Source organism: Triplophysa rosa, linkage group LG1 (genome assembly GCF_024868665.1).
Source record: "Triplophysa rosa linkage group LG1, Trosa_1v2, whole genome shotgun sequence".
Classification (NCBI taxonomy): domain Eukaryota; kingdom Metazoa; phylum Chordata; class Actinopteri; order Cypriniformes; family Nemacheilidae; genus Triplophysa; species Triplophysa rosa.
The window spans coordinates 8,993,067-9,009,935 of NC_079890.1; the positions used below are offsets into that span (position 1 = coordinate 8,993,067).

The window sequence follows — 16,869 nt, forward strand, 5'->3', positions numbered from 1 at the left end:
TTACCCAGAGAACCTTCAGAGGGTTCTGTTCCATTCCTCCTGTACTCTGTTGTGTTTAGTAAGGCCTGCTTCAGAGTGTTCACCCATTCCTCCATCTCTGCCTCGCTGTCCGCCGCCAGATAGTGACTGTAGCGCTCTTCCATCTTTAGCTCAAAGGCGTTGCGCCGCATCTTAGGACACTGCAAGAAAAGTGCTGTGTCAGTCAGTGGAGAAACGTAATGATGTCTTTTAGGAGCTGTTTTGCGATTGGGTTGTAATAATATTGGATGAGTTGTAGTCACAATTTATATTTAATGCATGCAAACAATAGCATGTGTTCCATGGATGGCAGATAGAATGACATTGGGGCAAATCACAAGAGAGAAAAAAAATTGTTTTAACCGTCGTCGTTAAGACACTTTATAATGTCAGTTAGAGTTTCATGTACTGTATTATTTTTTATAGCTGAAAGGATATTGTAATTGACTTAACATGCTAGGGCAGAATACCAAATAGGCATTGACGTTTTACTGTAACTGCTATAGCCTTTAAATGCAAGACATTTATGAAAAACTTAATTCAGTAAAAAAGTCTGTATATTGGATATTGACAAATTCAGAGCATGTACCGGAATCACATTTATGCAGGAGTCCAGATAGATAGAGCCTTTCGATTCTTTGTAGTTTTTCTCATCTTTGTATGAATTCAGTATATAGGAGCCGTCAGGAAGCTGAGACAGGTAGAAATATCTCCTTTTAAACACCTGAAAGAAAAAACATTGCACTATGTGTTATACACAGGCAGAAATTTTAATTTTCTGTCCATACTGTCATACAGTCATACCAAGTTCACCCTTCATATTTACAGTTAAAATCCAAACTCAGCAGCATTTCAACTGGTGTCACTATTAGATTAGTTCATATGAAAGCAGAGATTATTACAATCTCAGACTAATTCACATAAATATTGTATTCTGATGCATTTCCGAGATGGAATGGAATTTTAAACAGAATTTCGAATGAGAAATAGTGGGCGTGGCTTGTTTTTTTCACTGAAAATGGACTCTGTGCATAAGCATAGTGACGAACTTCCGATGTTGTCAGAGGTCGGGATATCAGTTTCTGGTTTAATTTCTAAAACGACTTTACATACCTAAACAACGACTGGGGAAAGCCACATCTCTGTCAAAACGTAACGTTACTCGTAATAAACACTAGCCACTGTCAAAAAAAAAAAAACAAGCTCTGTCATGATCCTGTCCTCCTAGTAGCTGTGTCTCTTGTTCTGGCTGACGGGATCATGATAGTCCATGGCTGAAACCGAAATGGCATACTCAATGAGTAGGTACTCAATTTCAGTAAGTACCTACAGTACTTAACAAGGGCTAAATGGGTACGTACTGTTTTGCCTGAATGGGTGTAGTATGAATGCGATCGGCCGTTGTACGCCATATTGACGTGATCATGTGACGTAAATCTTCTTCTGTTCCTTTTCAATGGAGGGTGGCTGGCAACTTACGTTTGAGGTGCATATCCGCCACCTACTGATTTGCCATGTGATGTAATGACAAGCGCAACAACTTAAGTTATGATAAACAGGTTGCATTAACACCATAACATAGGTTTTGTACAAGTAAACAACACATGAAACAAAGCTTTCAATTTTCTTCAAGTACAGCACATTCAGAGCTTTTTATTTTCATGTATTTTCATTTTTACCTTGTAGGGCTATATGCTTTTGATAAAAGTAAACAATTAAAAGGAATACAACTGCTTGTGATTTTGCGACGCGTTTTCTCAGTTAAATTTCAGCAATAACAGGCCCATCCACACTTCCCATTGTGAAGAATGATTATGGCAATGGAATGTTCTTTTTGTAACAGAAACATGCTGTAAACTGCTGCAAATTATTCTTTTGTCTGTATTCTGCCTATTGGTTAATGTCTCTCACGTAGATACGTTGCTCCAATATGCATTCTATTGTAGTATTAAGAACAACCTGAGTAAATCTCTTCTGTGGTGTTTTTATGTGCCAAGTATGTTTTTACATGGATGTTATCCAAATGTTATCCGACCATGCTCTCGTTTAACTTTCACTTTCTCCTCATCTGTTCTTTTCTTTCCTTGTCCATAAAACTTCACCATTTTTACACGTCTCTTCATTTTTCGTTTGGATAAATAATTAATTAATTTGATCAATTAATTGGTTTAGGGCTTATTTGTGTTTTGTTATTATTCGTTTATGAAAGGTGATTAGAAAGTTGAATTGTGCCAAAGTTTATCCGTTAAAACAACCTGATTAAAATGATCCTGTGAATAATTATCATGTATTTTGTTATATCTGCGAGTTAAAAAAAATGTAAGCAATATATAATATTGTAAAGGGCAAATATACATATAAAACACAAACGTAAATAAACTGCTGAAAATACAGTAAGATCAATATACTGTATATCCTGTCATGATACACAAGGTAAGTTGACTCAATTGCAGGGAAAAATGTAAGCATTTATTAAGACACACGCCAAGACCACAGAACGTTTGGCTACGAGATAGTCTTTAGTCCAAGAGATACAGTCAATGAGAAAACGACACACAGTTCGTTAAAGCCTCAGAGATTCCTTAGGCGCAAACATAGGCAATAGTTCGTAGATGTCCCAGGAATTCCAGTGAGGCACGAGCGGCGCCGCAGAGATAGTTGACCACCACAGGAGAGGCGTAAGGGCTGGTGAAACTCTTGGGACGAGAGAGTAGGTGCCCAGCCGAAGGATGGCTGAGGGCAAACGTCTGCGGATAGGTGAGGTGTCAGCGGGTGGAGAGTGAAGCAAGCCGGGACGCCAACGGGAACTGGAAAAAGTAGAGAGATAAAACAGGACCAAACAACTGGAGACAGCAAGGACAAGAACAAAGCTAAGACACTAGGTAATAATAGACTCTTAAGAAAACTACCTAACAGGACAAGGATTGCATAAAGCACTAGAAAATAAAGCCGCTATGGTAGAGCTTACTGATCAGAGTGTTTACACTGAAACGGTCCGACACAAGACAGGAGGACAAGAGGGACTAAATAGGAAAACCTAATGAGCCACAGGTGGTGGGGAATTAGAGAAAGCGATGATAATGATGATCGGAAACATCTACAGGTGAACAGGGTGAAGAGGTGATGAGAAACCGGTGAGGGAAAAGCCTAACAGGGAGACACGAAGGTGGGGTAAATAACGCAGACAGTAAACAAACAGACATAGTGACAGGAAGAGAACCCACGTGACCGGGATCACAACATTACCCTCCCCCCCACCGGCGCCCACCGGGCGCTAGGGAGGGGGCTCACCTCGTCTCCGGTGGAAGTCCACGATCAACGACCTATCCAAGATGTCGCGAGATGGCACCCAACACCTCTCCTCTGTACCATAACCTTCCCAGTCCACCAAGTATTGAAAACCCCTGCCACGGCGGCGTACATCCACCAATCTCCTGACGGTGTATGCAGGAGAACTGTCCACCAAGCGAGGGGGAGGGGGAGTGGGATGGCTACTGGCAGGGTTGAGAGGGGAAGTGACAGCAGACTTAACCCTGGAAACATGGAAAACAGGGTGAACTCGACCAAGATTGGGGGGAAGTTTGAGCCGAACAGCCACCGGATTCACCACCTTGGTGATGCGGTATGGCCCAATGAAACTGGGTGCTAGTTTACGAGAAGGCACCCTGAGAGGCAGGTCATTGGTGGAGAGCCATACTCGTTGACCACACACGTAGGCTGGGGGAGAGGACCGGTGACGATCGGCCGCTGCCTTGGTCTTTTCTGAGGTTCGGGCCAGAACCTCTCTGGCTCTCGTCCAGGTGCGACGGCAACGCCGGACGAATGCCAGAGCTGAAGGAACCGCAGCATCGAGTTCCTGCGAGGGAAACAAGGGAGGTTGATAACCTAGCGAACATTCGAATGGGGACATACCTGACGAAGAGACGGGTGAAGAGTTGTGGGCGTACTCGACCCACGAGAGCTGTTGGCTCCAGGAGCTGGGATTGTGGGACGTCAGACAGCGGAGTCTCCGTTCGAGATCCTGGTTGGCTCGCTCGCACTGCCCATTGGACTGGGGGTGAAAACCTGAAGACAGACTCACGGAGGCCCCGATCTGTCTGCAGAACTCTTTCCAGAACCGGGAGGTGAACTGAAAACCCCTATCGGACACGACGTCAACTGGGAGACCGTGGAGACGGTCACCAACAGTTGAGACATCTCCCGGGCGGAGGGAGTTTGGGCAAGGGAACAAAATGGACCGCCTTGGAGAAGCGATCCACCACCGTGAGGACGACGGTGTTACCACCCGAAGGGGAAGGCCAGTAACAAAGTCCATAGCAATGTGTGACCATGGGCGGGAGGGGATGGGAAGAGGATGAAGTAGACCAGCCGGTGGGCAGTGGGACGGCTTACATTGAGCACACACTGGGCAAGCCAACACGAACTGTCTGACGTCGGCGGCGAAGGCAGGCCACCAAAACCTTTGCCGAACGGAAGCCAAGGTTCCCCGAACCCCTGGATGGCCCGCTAACCTGGACGAATGACACCACTGAAGGACGTCAGGACGCAGCGCAGCCAGCACAAACAACCTGCCCGTCGGACACTCTTCCGGCACTTGCACCTCACGACCGGCCTCTACCACTCGTCGCTCGAGCTCCCAGGTAATGGCCCCGACCACCATCCTCTTGGGGAGGATGGCATCGGCCGAAGGTTCCTCCCCAGGAGTCTCGAACATGCGAGAGAGCGCATCGGGCTTCACATTCTTCGACCCAGGCCGGTACAAGATGGTGAAGTTGAACCGGCCAAAGAAGAGTGCCCAGCGGGCCTGCCGCGAGCTCAACCTCTTGGCCGAACGGACATACTCCAGATTCTTATGATCCGTCCAGACCAAGAAGGGCTGCGCTGATCCCTCCAACCAGTGACGCCACTCTCCCAAGGCCAGACGAACCGCCAGAAACTCTCGATTACCGATATCGTAGTTCCGTTCAGCAGGACTGAGACGATGAGAGTAAAATGCACAAGGGTGCACTTTACCATCACCGCCGGAACGCTGAGATAAGACCGCGCCTATCCCGACATCGTTAGCATCGACCTCAACAATAAATTGCCGTTCAGGATCTGGAAGACAAGGCACAGGTGCAGAGACAAAACGGGACTTGAGGTTATCAAAGGCTACCTGCGCTTGAGGATTCCATTTGAACGGGACCTTGATGGAGGTCAATGCTGTGAGCGGCGCAGCCACCTGGCCGAAGCCCCGGATAAATCGCCGGTAGAAATTGGCGAAACCCAGGAACCGCTGTAAGGCCTTGCGAGAGTCGGGAGTGGACCATTCGGCGACGGCCTTAATCTTAGCAGGGTCTGGTTCAATACCCCTAGGAGAAATGACGTGGCCAAGGAACGAAACTGTATCGGCATGGAATTCGCATTTCTCCACCTTAACAAAGAGTTGATTCTCGAGTAGTCGCTGAAGAACCTCTCGAACGTTTCGAGTGTGTTCCTGGAGAGATGGGGAAAAAATAAGAATGTCGTCCAGATACACAAAGACAAAGCGATTAAGCATGTCACCCAAAACATCATTAATAAGGCCCTGGAAGATTGCTCAAACCAAAAGGGAGTACCAAATACTCGTAATGTCCTGAAGGTGTATTAAATGCCGTCTTCCACTCGTCCCCTTCGCGAATGCGGACCAGGTGATAAGCGTTACGAAGGTCTAGTTTAGTAAAGACCCGAGCTCCCTGTAACAGTTCAAAGGCAGAAGACATGAGAGGTAAGGGGTATTTATTCTTGACCGTAATCTCATTCAAACCTCGATAATCTATACAGGGCCGCAGGGAGCCATCCTTCTTTTGTACAAAAAAGAAACCCGCACCGGCCGGCGAAGAGGAATGGCGGATGAGCCCAGCTTGCAGGGATTCATTAATATACTTGTCCATGGCCTCTCTCTCAGGGGCAGAAAGGGAAAATAGTCGACCCCGGGGCGGAGAAGTGCCTGGGAGGAGGTCAATGGCACAGTCGTAGGGGCGATGCTGAGGAAGGGAGGTGGCTCGCGACCTGCTGAACACGGACCGAAGATCATGGTACTCCTCTGGGACCCCGGCCAAATCGGTAGCCTCAACCTGAAACACAGGGGACACAGAGACAGGAGAAGGAGCAGGACCAAGACATGACACAAGACAAGAAGAACTCCAAGCTAAAACAGAATTAGTGACCCAATCCACCTGAGGATTATGCTGAGACAACCAAGGATGCCCTAATATGATGGGAGTATTGGGGGAATCGAGGATGTACAGCTTTAATCGCTCACAATGGTTACCAGAAAGAAAAAGGCTTACGTGAGGAGTGACGTGAGTGATGGAGGTGAAAGGCTGCCCCGCTAGCGTCCAGACTGAGATGGAATCCAAGAAGGCTTGGCCAGTATGAGAGACTCCATTGAAGGTCAGTCGAAACGGCAGCTGGGTGCGGGAAGATTGAAGGGATGCAGAGATGGCGCCCACTCGAACTTCCCGTACTACGGGTGGGCGCGAGCTTTTAACGGACAATGCAATGCTTGATGATCGGGCTTGCCACAGTAGAAGCATAACCCCAGGTACAGGCGTTCTTGCTTCTGAACTGGAGAGAAATGTGAACGACCCAGCTGCATAGGTTCAGCCTCTGATGGAGCACTGCCCAAGATGCGGGAAGTGTTGGCATCCCGGACCCGCCAAGATGAAGGTGAAGGACGTCGGCGGCGGGCATTAAAATGACTCTCCACCCTAAGACACATGTTGGTGAGACCCTCCAAGTCTCGAGGAGGATCCAGGGTAGCGATCTCATCTGAAATGGCGTTGTTGAGCCCATCTAGAAAACGTGACCGTAACGCCCCCTCGTTCCAGTCGCACGCAGCCGCCAATGTTTGAAACTGAATAGAATACTCCGTAATAGACTTCCTTCCTTGAGAGAGACGTGAAAGTTGAGCAGCCGCTTCATCTCCTCGAGCCGATCGATCAAAAAGGCTCGTCATCTCGGCACGGAAAGCCCCGAAGGACCGACAACAGGGAGCGCGAGCCTCCCAAACGGCCACGCCCCACTCGCGTGCTTGTCCAGTGAGCAAAGTCAGCACATACGCCACCCTTGCCTCCTTGGTGGCATAGCGGCGAGGCTGGAGCGAGAATACTAGGGCACACTGCGACAGAAATGCTCGACATGAACTAGAATTGCCATCATAGAGTGGCGGGTTGTTGGCGTGTGGTTCCGGCTCGAGGGAGAGACCGCGAGAGGTGGAGGGAGTGAGAATCTGTGGGCTGGCGGCCGCGCGGCGTAGATCAGTAACCTGGAGAAGCAGCTCCGCCACCTGGGCGTTGAGTACCTCGACGTCCTGTGTGGCGGCATTCAGAAGAGAGGCCTGGTGCCCTAACATGGCGCCTTGCTGCTGTAACGCCATTCTCAATGGATCCGTCCCTGCTGAGTCTTGTAGATGGTCGGACCGTTCTGTCATGATACACAAGGTAAGTTGACTCAATTGCAGGGAAAAATGTAAGCATTTATTAAGACACACTCCAAGACCACAGAACGTTTGGCTACGAGATAGTCTTTAGTCCAAGAGATACAGTCAATGAGAAAACGACACACAGTTCGTTAAAGCCTCAGAGATTCCTTAGGCGCAAACATAGGCAATAGTTCGTAGATGTCCCAGGAATTCCAGTGAGGCACGAGCGGCGCCGCAGAGATAGTTGACCACCACAGGAGAGGCGTAAGGGCTGGTGAAACTCTTGGGACGAGAGAGTAGGTGCCCAGCCGAAGGATGACTCAGAACCTCGGAAGAGGCTCCGCCTGAGGGCAAACGTCTGCGGATAGGTGAGGTGTCAGCGGGTGGAGAGTGAAGCAAGCCAGGACGCCAACGGGAACTGGAAAAAGTAGAGAGATAAAACAGGACCAAACAACTGGAGAGAGCACGGACAAGAATAAAGCTAAGACACTAGGTAATAATAGACTCTTAAGAAAACTACCTAACAGGACAAGGATTGCATAAAGCACTAGAAAATAAAGCCGCTATGGCAGAGCTTACTGAGCAGAGTGTTTACACTGAAACGGTCCGACACAAGACAGGAGGTCAAGAGGGACTAAATAGGAAAACCTAACGAGCCACAGGTGGCTGGGAATTAGAGAAAGCGATGATAATGATGGTCGGAAACATCTACAGGTGAAGAGGTGATGAGAAACCGGTGAGGGAAAAGCCTAACAGGGAGACACGAAGGTGGGGTAAATAACGCAGACAGTAAACAAACAGACATAGTGACAGGAAGAGAACCCACGTGACCGGGATCACAACAATATCCGCCGCTGAGTACTTCTAAATCTGGGCGTAACCAGTAAGCCAGGGCTAGTAAACTGGCGGCCCGTTGGCCAAATGCGGCCCGTCAATCATCTTTACCTGGCCCGCCTTAACATTTCAAATAAGTGGAGAGACTTTAAGAACGGTGTGCTTTAAATGCACGTCCTCCTGAGACGCCACATCAAGTCCAAAACGCTGCTACATTCAAAACGAAAGTAATTCCCGCGGCTCATAATTTACCTCTTATAAAGCGGTTTGATCGGTCAGTCCAAGAAACTTAATGTTATTTACAACGTTATAATCAGCAATGCATTGCACAGCCACAGGCAATCGGTTTGCGCACGCGATAGGTCGTGTTCTAAAACGAGTTTTGTGCCCTTGAAAGTAGGCTAACTGGAGGAAGGGTACACCACATGAACGGTTGTCTCAGTTAAGGGGGAAACGGTGTTGTTTTTATTACTGCATTCATTATGTATAACGGCTATATTTATGAAAAACAGCTGTTCATCTCCCCCCATAACTCGCACTATACAAAGGCTCTGACCTATAAGTGCGTGGGGCACATGAATACGATTGGAATTCACCCGAAGATGTGATAATAGCGTTCAGTTTCTTGCACAGATCAATTGACTCGCTTTATAAGACGTGAATTTAACGTTACAAGGGGCAGGGATTACTTTTGTGTTGAATGTATTTGCGTTTTTTACTTTTATTGATTTAACTTTAATTCAACCAAATATCTTCATAAATATCTTCTTGAAAAAAACAATGCCACCCACATCTCGATGTACTGGAGGACTGTGGGTGAGAAAATTAGTAGCAATTTTTGGGTAAAGTAACGCATTAAGGAATATAAAATACAATTAAAAAGACAATATCCCTTTTAATTTAATATCATGAAAAGGCACAAATACTGGATGCAATATTTGTGTGCATGTTTTAATCATGGCCTATAAGTAACAGCAACAAAAACAGTATAAAAGGAACAAAACACAATAAATAACAGAAAAACAAAACAACAGAAGAAATTAGAATATGGTAAAAAACTGGCCCGCATCCTATTTATACTTTTGGAATCTGGCCCTCAAAGAAAAGTAGTTGAAGACCCCTGCAGTAAGCCATCCGGGAATTTCTCGCCTACTCTTTTATGAATACTGACGATTCGGACATACTACTCTGTTCAAGTACTGTTTTCTTCTACTATATAGTAGGTAAGTAGGCGTATTCGGACGCAACATTAGTATACGCACGTCCAAATCTCGCGATAAATAGTCCACCACCAGGGTATTTCTCGCCTACTGTTTTGTGAATACTGACGATTCGCCTGTTGCTCTCGTTATGCCTCTTTTGTTCCTCTCCCATTTAATGCCCTTGTGTTTGCTGTCCTGTGATGGATCGTTTGTCTTCATCCCATCTTGTCCTGTTGCCCCTGGACTGTCTTTAACAAAATAAAACTTGATCAAAACTTGACTTAAAGTAAATTATTCTTGTTTTCCCCCTCGAGGGATTTTGAGTTATGTTTTGTCTATGTCAAATATTTTTATTTTTTTGTTGAGAGTAGGGTTGTCACGGTACCATAAACAAGTCTTACGATACTATACCAGCTGAAGTATCTCGATACCAAGTAGTATCACGATGCTGTGCCATATGATTCAAATCTATACAAAAAACACAGATTTAGATTAAACATTTTGTATTTACTATAGTAAACTGTATTATACTTTGCACTAGAATATGTTGTTGTATTAACTGTAGTAATTGGATGAATTGTAGCAAATACATTTACATTTAGTCATTTGTAAATACTATAAATACTGTAGTATACTTAAATATTTACTATGATAAGACTCAAAAACACTAATATCTATGAGTTTTAGTAGTTTACTGTAGTAAATACTAAAGTACACTAGATCATTTTTCACGTAGGAACTAATTCAAATGTTGGACAAATTTAATTGATACAGCAGTCTTTATAAAGGGAAATATTAGGCTTACTTTAAATGCAGAACTAAAACGGCCAGTAGGTGGCGTCAATTTTCCACTGAGTTAGTGAATCATTTAACCAACTCGTTCAAATCGCCAATTTGAATCATTAACTCATCCCAGACATTCAAAACACACATTCATTTTGGAGATAAACACCGCAAAAAGGCAGATGTAAGTGTTCAAATAAATATTAATGCGCATATGCAACATTACCTACGATACTACCATTTCAAAAATAGAGAGGCATCGCGGGTATTTTGAAGCTTTAGCATCGCGATGCTACCGTAGCACCGGTAGACCTTGCAACCCTAGTTGAGAGCTGCCTGCACTTCGGTTCTGTTTCCTGTCAGTTTCATGACAAGCTCTTATTCCATGGATAAAGTGAATATCGTTAAGCATTTTCTCCCACATGAGTCCATTATACTGTAAGGAAGAGTTTAAGGCTTTTCAGTACGTACCTGAACAACGACCAGGGAAAACAAAATAATTATTTTTTATCACTGATATCAAACATCAGTATGATATCAGAAAAAATGTATGTTCTCAGTGGAATAAAAAGGGTCGTTCTTTTAACAACAGCTAACTTAGTCTTTATTACAAGTACAATTTGACAGAGATGTGGCTTTCCCCAGTCGTTGTTAGGTATGTTAAGTTGTTTTAGAAATTAAACCGGAAACTGATATCCCGACTTCTGACAACATCGGAAGTTGTTGTTCGTCACTACACTTGTGCACAGAGCCCATAGATTGTATAAAAACAGTTGCATTTTGAAATGGAAATGGCAGCAGACTGACAGTTGAAGGGGAGGAGTTAACAGATGTCTAACTGATGTCACTTGAGATGGATAGTGCATTTTCAGATTTTATCTGAAGATTATGAGGGCACATGAATTTTAAAAAGAGAATGACTCCCACTGCTATTTACAATAAATGTTACAATATTTCATAAAAAAATAGGAATTGTGATTTTTAAGTTCACAGGGACTTTAAGGGTCTATATCAGTGGAGGAATATTGCAAGACCATGTAAATGGTGACTGTAGCGAGGAAGGCGGGATGAGAGCTGTGGGCCAGGAAGGCGGGGCCGGTGGCGTGAGTGATAATGAGTATCAGCTGTATGCGAACCGGTCCCGCATGCCTCACGGGGGAGCTCGGGAGCATTCCAGGCCTGGAAATGTTAAGTTTTGTGTTTATGTTTGTGTGCCTTTTACTTCCGTATTATTGTTTGTTTATTTTTGATTAAATATGTTTAAATGTTCGCCGGTTCCCACTTCCTTCCTTCCGTTTTATTGAGCTTTGCTACATTGGTGCCGAAACCCGGGAGGAAGGAGGGACATGCTGTCGAAGAGCCCTCGCCGCCGAGCGGCCTCGTGGTGCTGGGGAGTTCGGGCAGCGCAGACGAAGGACGTCCGCCAGCGACTGCCCGAAGCGGTGGTGCCGGAGAGAGAGAGCTCGATGGGGGACGAAGACCTTGCTGCCGTGCTCCTGGGTCGAGGTGGGGTGGCGGCCGTAGAGGAGGGAGCGGAGGAGTTCGGGCCGTTTGCCGTGGGCCGGAGCTTGCTGCTGTCCACCGGAAAACAGGGCAAGAGCAGGGAACGGACAACTCGCTGCCGGCTGCCCTCGGGGGGAAGCCATCGCCAGCCGCCAGGAGGCGGAGGAGGATCGGGTCGCCCCGGAGCGTCCCGCACCACCGCATAGCACCGCGAGGAAGAACCTCTCGGCTGGGCTGAGGACCGAACGACAGCGTGTCAGGGAACCGGACTATTTTTTTCTCCTTCTCTCCCCTCTCTCGTCCCTGTCACTCGGGGTGCTCCCGGCTCCGTTCTCTCGTCTCATCGGTGCGTACCCCCAAGCGCTGGGGCTCTCACGGGGGGGCCCCCCGGGGGGAGTAAGCACAGGCGCGGTGGTACGCCCCGGCCTGTGAGGGGCGATGGGGATATGTAGCGAGGAAGGCGGGACGAGAGCCGTGGGGCAGGAAGTCGGGGTGGTGTGAGTGATAATGAGTATCAGCTGTACGCGCACCGGTCCCGCATGCCTCACGGGGGAGCTCGGGAGCATAAGAGGACGAGCGACGGGACTGCTGAGGAGAGTGGACTGGGCCCGGAAATGTTAAGTTTTGTGTTTATGTTTGTGTGGCCGGCAGTCGTCCATGAGGGGCTGCCAGCCTTTTACTTCCATATTATTGTTTGTTTATTTTTGATTAAAGTTTATTGTTAAATGTTCGCCGGTTCCCGCCTCCTTCCTTCCGTTTTATTGAGCTTTGCTACAGTGACTGTTGTAGCTATATGTGTGATGAATAGCTGTTTCCCTTAATCCTACTAACCTTCATGGGGACAGACAGACTGCTGTTGATGTTGGCTTTCTGCAGCCAACCCTGCTTCATCACACCACCTCTCTGAGAGCACAGAGACGACGAGTCCTAACACACACACACACACAATAAAACTAATAGAGCAGATACTGTAAACTGATCTCAATAGAAAACACTCAACAAATTTGTAAGATTCATCGTTCTGATACAAGTATGATACAAAAAAATTTGCACATTGCTTACAATTTACACATACTCATGGCAATGAGTCACTTTTTCCTTGCGAATGCACTCAGCTGCATCACACAGACATTACCACAACACAGTAAGGCACAAACAAAGCTTGACATGCCTTAACAAATATTGGTATATTCAAAAAGACAGACTGGATTGAGGTTGTACTTCTGTTACTGTAGAGGTACAGACTAGTACATGTGTATATGTGTGTGTGGGGGGGACCTGCATGTCCGATCTAATTGAATTGGCCTGCCAATTTTATGAATTTTATCAATCTATTATGAATGCCTTTCTCCTGCTCTCCACTGTAATATAATTGTCCAAATGCCCTTCTTCCCTCTTTCTTCAAACATTTCTCATTCCTCTCTGCGTTGAACAGCCCCTTTGAGACTGATCAATTGCTTGCACCCTGTCCTCTCTCTAGTCACTCAGCTAATTGATTTAACTGCATGTCAGGCATGTATTAAAGCCAACATATACTGAAAGGTAATGCTTAATTTATGACTTACTACTGAATGTTCCTACTCAACTTATACAATGATTTTACTGTTCGTGGTATTTAGGTTTGTCAGTCGTCTCCCTAACCCTAAAAATGCTCTTGTGGATATCCAGCATTCACTTTCATTGTGTATTTTGCCTTGAAAACCAAAATGGCTAAAATAATTTTCTCCGCCTCTCTATGAGAGTGATTTATTGGATTAGCCATGAAAAAATCAAAATAAAAGATGAATAAAGGATTATTATTTTTTCATAGATATCACAATTATATTGTTATGAATTCTTCTGGCCTTAAATATAATATTGTGACAGCCCTAGTTTAAACACATAAATTCAGACACACACATTCAACATACTGTACACGTCTACTGTTGTACACACACACAAACACATGCAGAGCAGAGCAGCAAACCGTTTGCTCTGAAATCACTACTCCTTTCATCTAATTTTATCTTAATCTGCAGGACATTTCAGTATGTGGCTATAAATAGAACACAATTGGGGTCAGGTTGCATGTAATGGGCCTTTCTTCTGACTGTCTGGCCTTTACCTTAACATCTGATTATTACCTCACAGAAGCCCCATAACATTCGTACTGTTTTCAGAAGAGCAGAATATTACAAACATTATCCGTCACATCCATAAGAGGTGAAACATGATGATTCACACTCTATTACCGGTGGAAATAGATAATACTGTGTTTTTTTCATCTCAGAACTGCTTCACATATTGCGCAAGTAAGCGGACATCATGTTTTCCTCCACTACAGATTTCCACAATCAAATATTAAAAAGCTTTTACCTCCTCTCCCTCATCGACCTCAAACACTTGGCTTGGAAGCTTCTCTGTCTTCATCCCTTTACTGCAATGGAGAAAAATTAGCTTACACCATATTTTGGAAATAGGACTGTGAAACCCTTGGCAAATAATTTGCAAACTGGAACATACCAGGGCAGCATCCGGAAATCTCCAGAGTAAGCCTCGTAATTATAGTTGATGATGTGCCAGTCTGTGTTGTCCATCTTAATGCACTGCCAATGAATGAAAATACTGCTTAGTGATAAACATTGGAAAATATGATGTTTTATTAGTGAGAAAGCTGTGGGCTTAGCTTAGTTTTGGCAGTGAAAAGTTCAGTGTAGTCTTTACCTCTTTGGCGAAAAGGCTTTCAGCTTCGTTTTCTGCATTTTGAGGAACTGGAGAAATTATGGTTCTCCTTTGACGTTCAATCTGGCACTCCTACAATAGATTACAATCAATCCTGTGTTATGTTTTATATTAAAATCTCAAATCTCACAGGTTTACATATTAAATGCATTGTACAAAAACTACTAAATACAATTAAACAGTGACAAATACATCTTGTATGGTAACAGTTTACAGTAAGTTTTTTTACACATATTTTTTTAATATTAGAAAACAGGAACTAACAACATTGTTTTAAGCATGTATTAATATTTGTTAATGTTAGTGAAAATACAATTGTTCATGTCATCATGCATTAACTAATGATACAATTTTTGATTTAAAAAATGTATTAATAAATGCAAAAGGAACCTGAACTAACATTAATAACTATTGTAGAAGTATTGTTCACTGTTAGTTCATGTTAGCTATGCATTAACTAATATTAAAAACAAATACATCCTTATTAAAGTCTTACCCTATATGTTTTATTTCTTTGCTGTTTTTTGTGTTTATTATTAGTAATAGTAACTTTCTTTTCATCTATTCAATCTACTCAAAAGTGAAAGAATAATATTTTATTTGTTTTATTACAATTCTTACATTATTCAACCCATTGTCACTAGGCTACTTCCTGTCACATGACTTTTAATCAGCATTTTGCTGTAACCACTTTATGTTCACTTTGCTCCAGGAGCCACAAACAAGATTTTGTTTATATAGCACGTGTTTAAAAAGTATTAGTAATATTTAATGTCATCCAATTGCTTCTCCACAATTCAGAATGTAGCCTGGTAAAAAGGTTGGGTTGGCAAAACTGCCGACATCTTCCGAAGATTTAGCAAATGTGTACATTTCAGAAAAGTGTTTGTGCAATACTTACTGATACATCATCAGCTGGCCACAACAGCAGGTCTCTCTGTGGATCACTGTGGATTTGAGCTTTCCTCTGGAACACCACATTTTCATAGTCCAGTGGCTCGATGATCTTCGGTTGCTCCTGCACACATACAACACATATTGAGATGGCTTCCTAAAGCTAAAACAGCACACCTGTGCTGTTTATGGATAGAATGTTTGTCCCCTTCATATTGCTGTTACAGAAATACACTGCCTGTTATTGTTTTGGGGTTATCTGATTTGTTGTTATACTAGGGGTGTAACGATACACTCAGCTCACGATTCGGTACATATATCGATGCTGGGTTCACGATACGATACACATCTCGATATTTTGAACAAAATTAAAAAATGAAACTGAAATTCAAATAACATTTATTTTCAAAATATTAACAATTTCAGTAGCTTTTTTTTGTTGCACATACAACTTAATAAAGAATTTGAACATTTTAAGGCTTAACTGAACCTGCTGTACTGTAGGTTTGTCACTGAATGTCAATTTTGACAGCAAATTGCAATTTAGTTTTAATCATATTTTTGTCATCCCCATCATTTTAGTTTTAGTCGACAAAATCTACATTATATTTAGTCTACAAAAATCTATCTGGTTTAACTAATTTAAATGGTGTAATTAAATGTTCCATACAAAGATTTAACTGTTTTGACATAATTTACTTTACCTTAGAATTAAATTAAACCAGGTCATTACCTTTATTTTTCAGAAAAGTTCAGTAACTACTGGATATGCATTGTTGCAACACAGACAGAGGTGGGTAGAGTAGCCAAAATCTTTACTCAAGTAAAAGTACAAGTAACTAGAGAAATTGTTACTCAAGTAAAAGTAAAAGTCACTATTTTAAAAACTACTTGAGTAAAAGTAAAAAAGTATGCAATGAAAAAACTACTCAAGTAGCTAGTTACTTAGTTACTTTGTATCTGATTATATAGGCCTACAACATAAAATTAATATTAACGCCAATATTTTAATATTACATTTTAATCAATATTTTTAATTATCATAAGCAGATATCTTTGCAATATACTAGAGAGATTACTAGAGAGACTAAAGAATAGACAAACACAGAAGAGACGAGCATGTCTTTAAATTTCATCTAGTCCTGATGTCAATGTAGTTTACACAACTTATTTAGAATAGACCATGTCAACCTAAAGCATTAAATAAACTCAGAGCATTTCCTAAGATGATCTAGAACATCTGCAGTGCTCTCTAAATGAAATACACATTTTTGAACAAAGCTCATGTTTTCTCGTGTTGTGTCACGTTGTGTGTTGTGAAAAGCTCTTACTTGTAAACAAACAGTAAACAGTGAACCACACGCCCATCAACAAGTTTTCTTCCTTCTGTTCTTCAAATGTATATTCCTGCAAACCCACGTCTCTGTGTCTGACAGGTAACGCGCATGTTGCTGTGTCTGACGAACAGGT

General features: G+C 43.6%; 1 protein-coding gene across 1 annotated transcript in view; it reads right to left on the reverse strand.

Moving 5' to 3' along the window:
• The window catches only part of dock11 (dedicator of cytokinesis 11), a 162,538-nt gene that overhangs the window by 128,444 nt on the left and 17,225 nt on the right, over nt 1-16,869 (reverse strand). Inside the window, exons 2-8 of the mRNA XM_057345621.1 lie at nt 15,407-15,523; nt 14,488-14,577; nt 14,287-14,369; nt 14,140-14,200; nt 12,616-12,711; nt 608-742; nt 5-179 (exon numbers count right to left, since the gene is read on the reverse strand). Coding sequence (XP_057201604.1) covers nt 5-179; nt 608-742; nt 12,616-12,711; nt 14,140-14,200; nt 14,287-14,369; nt 14,488-14,577; nt 15,407-15,523 — 757 coding nt within the window. The remainder of the gene's footprint in view (nt 1-4; nt 180-607; nt 743-12,615; nt 12,712-14,139; nt 14,201-14,286; nt 14,370-14,487; nt 14,578-15,406; nt 15,524-16,869) is intronic.